This window comes from Onychostoma macrolepis, chromosome 15 (assembly GCF_012432095.1).
Source record: "Onychostoma macrolepis isolate SWU-2019 chromosome 15, ASM1243209v1, whole genome shotgun sequence".
NCBI lineage: Eukaryota > Metazoa > Chordata > Actinopteri > Cypriniformes > Cyprinidae > Onychostoma > Onychostoma macrolepis.
In genome coordinates, this window is record NC_081169.1 from 30520964 (window position 1) to 30528788 (window position 7825).

General features: G+C 32.3%; 1 protein-coding gene across 6 annotated transcripts in view; it reads right to left on the reverse strand.

Annotated features, from left to right (window-relative positions):
* Positions 1–1760: 1760 nt before the first annotated feature.
* The window catches only part of LOC131554332 (arf-GAP with Rho-GAP domain, ANK repeat and PH domain-containing protein 1-like), a 75400-nt gene continuing 69335 nt past the window's right edge, over positions 1761–7825 (reverse strand). For all 6 annotated transcript variants that reach the window (XM_058799608.1, XM_058799604.1, XM_058799607.1 and 3 more), the window contains 2 exons: positions 5309–5345; positions 1761–3744 (listed from right to left, as the gene is read on the reverse strand). In XM_058799608.1, coding sequence (XP_058655591.1) covers positions 5320–5345 — 26 coding nt within the window. In that variant the 3' untranslated portion in view covers positions 1761–3744; positions 5309–5319. The remainder of the gene's footprint in view (positions 3745–5308; positions 5346–7825) is intronic.

Sequence of the window (7825 nt, forward strand, 5' to 3'; positions counted from 1 at the left end):
AAAAAAATGAAATGAGCTTAAATAAAAAATTAAGCCATTAAGTGTTTTGCATTGTGCATCATGTTCAAGACAATTAAACTTCAGATTCTCATTATTTTTGTAATACAGTAATGAAAATAATCTGTCTAAAAAATAAAATAAAACGAGCTTCAATTAAACTTTGGAAACAAACATGACTCCTACCCACAGCTATGAAAAGAAACACTGGAATCTAACAATGCCATGCGAGGAAAAAAAGTTCATCTTAAAAAATAAATTCTGAGATGAAATGTGTAACTAAATTAAAGTTACTTATGAAGATGTTTACAAAGGGGGATATATTTCATTTTTTTCACACACACAGCACCCACATACAGATTTAATTGACTTCTTTCAGAAATTGCAGTGACTGCTCTAAAATATGAGACACCATATTTCAGGAATTTAGGACACATGCTTATTCCATGCTTTTATTTAACTGTTTTACTGTTTTATTTTAGGAAATAAAACTGTTATCGAATAAGCATTTCAGATCGGGACTTCGGAGCACGTATCGCAAATCTTTTTTTCTGATTTTTTATATTTAACCATACAAAACATCAAACCATTAAGGCAGTACTGTTATGAAAACGACAAAGAAAAAAGAAAGTATACACAAATACAAACGTCTTAAGAAAATTAACCATGGTTTTATTATAGTAAAAGTTTACCTTTTTTTTGTATAACCATGGTTAAAGTGTAAAGTGTGTTTATAATGTTTGTAAACCTTTTGCTTTATTCACCGATATTTTAGCCTATTATTTCTGAATGTAATAATAAAATATAGCCTATAAGCAACTTATCTTTTTTCCTCTCAAAACACAATTTTTCTGTATTGACGCAATACACCAGACTCTCTTGTTTTTTTGTTTTCGAGTAAATAAAAAAGCTATACTTATTATTACTATTAGACTCTAATTGGTTTCGGAACGGTCATTTCTCATTTTCCTTAGTTTAACTTGACTAAAATAACTACAATTGATAGAAAAATAATTTTTTTAATAAATCTATTTATTTTCTTTTTTTGTTTTTATTTAAAAAAATATATATTTTTAAACTGTTTTCTAACTGCTTGTTTTCTATTAAAAAACAAATAGAAACACTAGCTTTCTCTATTCTTTTTCTATTCTATTCTATTTGTTTTTAATCTATTATATAAATTAACAAAACAAAAAACCCTTGCTACATGTACGGTGTTAAGCTAACTGAGCACTTGCACATCATTGCTCTTTTGTTGATTTTAGTTTTTTTGCTTCTATTGTCCTCATTTGTAAGTCACTTTGGATAAAAGCGTCTGCTAAATGACTAAATGTAACATTGAAAATAAAAACGGGAAAGCTAAAAATACAAACTAATTCAACAATTAAAAAACTAAGAAAAATGAGTGCATCGACATTTTCTCAGAAATCGTAAAATCTTGCACTAAAGTCAATATGAAATCAAAACTATTAACTCTGGATTCATGCTCCTGGTCTTACCGTAAATGATTCATCAGATGTTATTCTCATGAAATAAAAGCTTGTCCTCATTTACAGCTGATGTCAGTGGGCTGCTAGTTAACTTTAAAGTTAACCAATAGTTAAGTGGTTGTTCAGTTACTCAGTGAAGTTCATGTAATAATCATATAAATGCAGTAATCAAATGATGGATATGAATGTCTGTGCTCTGCTATTTTCACATAACATCTCAAACCAGTTAATCAATCAATCAGATTATTCACAGTCATTACACAAACACTGTAAAATGTTTAAAATTATGGTATTTTTACACACTGATCAAATACAGCAAAACATGTACAAAGACATAAAACAAGTTATGATCTCACAGTAATTCAATATGCTTATGTCAAAATAATCACTTCATTAGACACTAAACACCCTGTTCTCAAAAGTACACATTTTAAAACAATAGTTCAGCCAAAAATGACTTTCTTCTATTGAAAGCACATAAAAAGAAAGACAATGGGGTCTAAACGACACTGGAGCTCAACGACTTTCAAAAAACTACATTTCATTTTTCTTTTATGTTCCACTAAAGAAAGAAAAAGTCATATCAGTAAATTTTGACTTTAATATGTAAACAAATCTATATTTTCCAGATGTCACGTCAAACTCGTCTGTATATGACTGATTTATGAACGTGACATTCAGATAATACTTCAAGAGTCATAAAAACTGTATTAATCTATATTTGCCAGATAAAAGTGTGAATCGCATATGATTCTTCAGAAACTCTGATTCTCTTAAATGAACACAACCGAGGGAAAAGAACTGTGCAAACTCATTTACGCCACCTGATTTAATTTCACATAAAACGAGACACTAATTGAATCAATCACACAATCAGATAAACGATGCTGCGTTTACAGTCTGTGAGCGTCAATCATTAAACACGGATGATTCACTCTGCTTGTGTTTCAGTGTGTGTGTGTGTGTGTGTGTGTGTGTAAACTAAAGCAATGTTTCTCTGATTTCTCGAATGTTAATGTGTGAATCATCACGATTAAATTATAAAGGCTAATCATATGAATAAAGTTATATTACAGCAATATCAACAAAACATGATAGCTTCATTTTCTACAAGATTCAACATGAAAAACACACACTGATACAAACACAAGCACACATACAGAAATAAAACACACACACAGTTATGGGATGTTCACATGTCAGAATCAGCATTTATATATACATACATATATATATATATATATATATATATATACATATACATATACATATATACACACACGTGACCCTGGACCACAAAACCAGTCATAAGGGTCAATTTTGTGAAATTGAGATTTATACATCATCAGAAAGCTGAATAAATATTCTTTCCATTGATGTATGGTTTGTTATGATGACAATATTTGTCTGAGATACAACTTAAAATCTGGAATCTGAGGGTGCAAAAAAATCTAAATATCGAGAAAAATCACCTTTAAAGTTGTTCAAATGAAGTTCTTAGCAATGCATATTACTAATCAAAAATGAAGTTTTTATATAATTATGGTAGGAAATTTACAAAATATCTTTATGGAACATGATCTTTACTTAATATCCTAATGATTTTAGGCATAAAAGAAAAATCTATCATTTTGATCCATACAATGTATTTTTGGCTATTGCTACAATATATAATATTGCTATATATATGTAAATGGTAATTCTGCCATGATGTGGATGCACCATTAATCTCTCTCTCATTCACACAAACACACACACACATAAACTCTCTCTCTATGGAGTGATCCGTGACATCTGACCTTTAAAGTTCTTGATGTGATTCTGTTTGATTGACATTAAAACAGGCTGAAATAAGTTATAAAGTCTGTAAAAGTGTAAAGGTTAAACAGAAAACACACGTGTGTGTCAGACATGAGTCCGTTTGGTCCGACCGGACGCCTAGAGTGTTTAAATGGGTTAGATGGACACTAAACGCCCCTCGTGTGACGCTGCTGTCTTCTGAACACATATTAAAAAACAAATCCATCCCAGCCTTCAACATCACAATGATCCACGATAATGGAGTCCAGTAACAGTCTGATGTCCCAGAATGTGCGTCTCAGGAAAGAGTGATGGATTAGAGCAGTGGCGTGTGCTGTAAGGTGCTGTCACCTCTGTGAAGGTCAAAGTGCGCGAGAAGATCCGGACGGAATGAACTGATCCGGATCCGAGCAATCAACGGCCTGATGTGACTGTGACCCGCACACACCTGCAGTTCCTAATAAATAAACAAATGTGAAGAATAAAAAACTAAAAATATATATAAAATTAATTAAATGAAAAAATAAATTGTAAAAATATTTTATAAATATATATAAAATAGTATTTAATATTTATAAAAAAAATAAAACAAATCAATGATGCAGGAACATAAAATATTTAAATGACTTTAAGCTGATGATATGTGTGACCCTGGACCACAAAACCAGTCATAAGGGTAAATGTTTTGAAATTGAGATTTATACATCATTTGAAAGCTGAATAAATAAGATTTCCATTGATGTATGGTTTGTTAGGATTGGATTTGTTAGGATTTGAAAATCTGGAATCTGAGGGTGCAAAAAAAAAATCAAAATATTGAGAAAATCGCCTTTAAAGTTGTCCAAATGAAGTTCTTAGCAATGCATATTACTAATCAAAAATGAAGTTTTAATATATTTACAGTAGGACATTTACAGAATATCTTCATGGAACATGATCTTTACTTAAAGCTGCAGTCCGTAACTTTTTTTGGTTAAAAATGATCCGAAATCGATATTTGAGAAAGTACATAACCAGCCAGTGTTCAAAACTATCGCCTTACTTTAGCCTGATTCACAACGGTTAGCTTATAATAATGTTTTCTAATTTGAGTGGTGCATCGTTTAGCCTTTTCTCACAGCAGCTGGAATAATTAAATGTATCATTTTGATGGCGGATTATAATCCAAAAATATTATGTGTTTATGAAACACGTGAATGAAATTAAATTATATTCCAGTTTTAAATGTGCTTCTGATTACAGATAGCCTGGGATTACACAGGATTTGTATTTTAAAGAAAACCAGTTCGAAGGGAGCATAGTTTGCTTTTTGGGTTAAAAGAATTTCTTAATATGAAATTCAAATAGTATGACAATTAGATATTAGACTGTACAGAAATTGAAATCTACACGCTAACACACACTATACTCAGTCACACAATGCTGATGTTGTTAACATTAATCATTTGAGAATAAAGTATAACAATAATAATAATTTGCATGGTTAGATGTGATATGAGCTAACCGATCGTTAGATTTAATCACCATTGGTAGCGCGATTTATTGTAATGCTTTTTTCCTCAGTTGGTCAGAACAAACGTGGCAGACTTGTTACTTGTTCAGATGACAATATACGGTGAAAATTCTTATTTGGGTCATATATTCCAAGACATAGGCTAGAATCAGTGATTCCTGAGTACAGTATCCACACCGGTGCGGTGACTGACTGCCACACATTCACCTGAAAACATTAGATTCATCCGCGCTGGAGCCTGCCGGAGCACAGACCACGCAGGGAAGATAATTCTGCACACAGCTGCAATTCCAGGTTTTCAAACAGAGATGGCGACAAAGAGGCAAAACTTACGGACTGCAGCTTTAATATCCAAATGATTATTTGGCATAAAACAAAAAATGGATAATTTTGAGCCATACAATGTATTGTTGGCTATTGCTATAAATATAGCTGTGCTGCTTATGACTGCTTTTGTGCTGCAGGGACAATTTGTGATGATTTTGTTGTGTTGGTCTGAACGTCTCACCTGAACAACATTCACTCCGTCAAACATTTCTGAAGAGCTGCAGAAAATAAAGCATTCGTTTAATCGAAACCTGCCAGATTCTCTCAGAAAACAGAACAGAAAACTGACTTCAATAGAATTATAAGATTGAAAATTCACTGTCATGAGCTCAGAGATCATCAGTCCATCAGAGATTAAAAAAAAAGTAAATAAATGTTAAATTATAAACAAAAAAAGAAATGTACAAACATTTAAAAAATATTTGATATACATGTACACATACAATTTTCTTTATATACATATATACAAGTATTAAATCTAACAGTGGTTAATCTTCTTTTTCTGAATGATGTAACAGAAGACATTAGAATTAGATTCTTCTTCACTTTCCTGTTGAATTCATGTTGTCATAAATACACACACTGTCACTGATATAACGTATACAGAGGACAGTCCTGCAGAATTATGGGTAAAAAGGTTAAAAGGAAATCACCCATTAAGTTAACGATATGAGCAATAACCCAACACCTGCTCCTGACAGACACAACACCAGTTATTTTCCATTTGTTTACACATGATTTATTGCTTTTGAACTTCATTGTTAATTGGATGTCTGCTGTATGTGTGAAGACAGATAGAAACACAAACAAACCTTCACTTCCCCCAGTAATAAAGCATTAGTTCAGTACGGTTCATGTGTGGCTGACGTGATTCACTCCTGATTCACACGATTCACTCCTGATTCACACGATTCACTCCTGATTCACACGATTCACTCCTGATTCCTGATTCACACGACTCACTCCTGATTCACACGACTCACTCCTGATTCACACGACTCACACGACTCACTCCTGATTCACACGACTCACTCCTGATTCACACGACTCACTCCTGATTCACACGACTCACTCCTGATTCCTGATTCACACGACTCACTCCTGATTCCTGATTCACACGATTCACTCCTGATTCCTGATTCACACGATTCACTCCTGATTCCTGATTCACACGATTCACTCCTGATTCCTGATTCACACCATTCACTCCTGATTCCTGATTCACACGATTCACTCCTGATTCACACCACTCACTCCTGATTCACACCACTCACTCCTGATTCACATGATTCATCACACACACTGTGGGCCGAACATGAAGCGTCTCAGTAAATCAGAACAGTGAGGGCTCATGGGTAATCACACAGCATCATCAATACTCTCCTATGCAGATGAATTATGTTTTATATAAACGTCTGTCTTCAGCTCTGTTCCGAAACCTAGTGAGCTCCTCGCTGTCTACATAGGCAGCGCCCTGCTGAGGAACAGACCTCAAATGACTGATCTGAAATGATCTACATGGTTCAATCTGAATTCATTTGCACTACTTTAACAATACTGTTTGGTGTCAAATGAAATTTAAACACATTTATAATCAATGTCTGCCATCATTTTTGACTCACTGAGTTGAATGCAATGCGTGCTGGGATTGCAATAAATGTAACGAGTTCTTTTGGAATTTTACTGTGTTTATTGCTGTTACTCAATGTTCCATGGTTAAAGTCATACAGAAAAAAAGGAAAATTAAATTACAAATATATATATGAAAATTAAATGTAAATATTTATTTATTTATAACTTTAGACATGAAACAACAAGATTTACTGTTTACTGCTGTTACTCAAAGTTTCATAGTTATACAGAAAAATACAAAAATGGAATATAATATTTTGAATATTTTATGAATACTATATAAATATATGTATTTATTTGCGTATAACTTCGAACATGAAACACTGACCAGCTTTTGCTGCTGTTACTCAATTTTTCAAGAATAATAATCATACAGAATATTTTATATGAATATTATATATTTATTTGTGTATAACGTTAGACATGAAACATTGAGGAACAGCAGGAAACTGCAGCAAACTGCTGTAACTCAATGATTCATATCTAAAGTTGTACAGAAAGAAAGGAGACAAATAAAAATATGAAAATATATTTTGAATATTATATAAATAGAAGTATTAATTATTTATGTACTGACTTGGGTATAACTTTAGACATGAAACACTGACCAGCTCTTTTGAAAAGGTTTTTTTTTTTTTTTTAAACTAAAGCACTGAGACTGAGCAGGAATATTGCCTATGTGTGTGTACATACACACTTTGTTATGTGTGATAAGGGTCATTTTTTTGAAATTGAGATTTATACATCATCTGAATATTTGTCTGAGATACAACTATTTGAAAATCTGGAATCTGAGGGTGCAAAACAATCTAAATATTGAGAAAATCGCCTTTAAAGTTGTTCAAATGAAGTTCTTAGCAATGCATATTACTAATCAATAATTAAGTTTTGATATATTTACGGTAGGTCATTTACAAAATATCTTCATGGAACATGATCTTTACTTAATATCCTGATGATTTTTGGTTTAAAAGAAAAATGTATAATTTTGACCCATACAATGTATTGTTGGCTATTGCTACAAATATACCTGTGCTGCTTATGACTGCTTTTGTGCTGCAGGGTC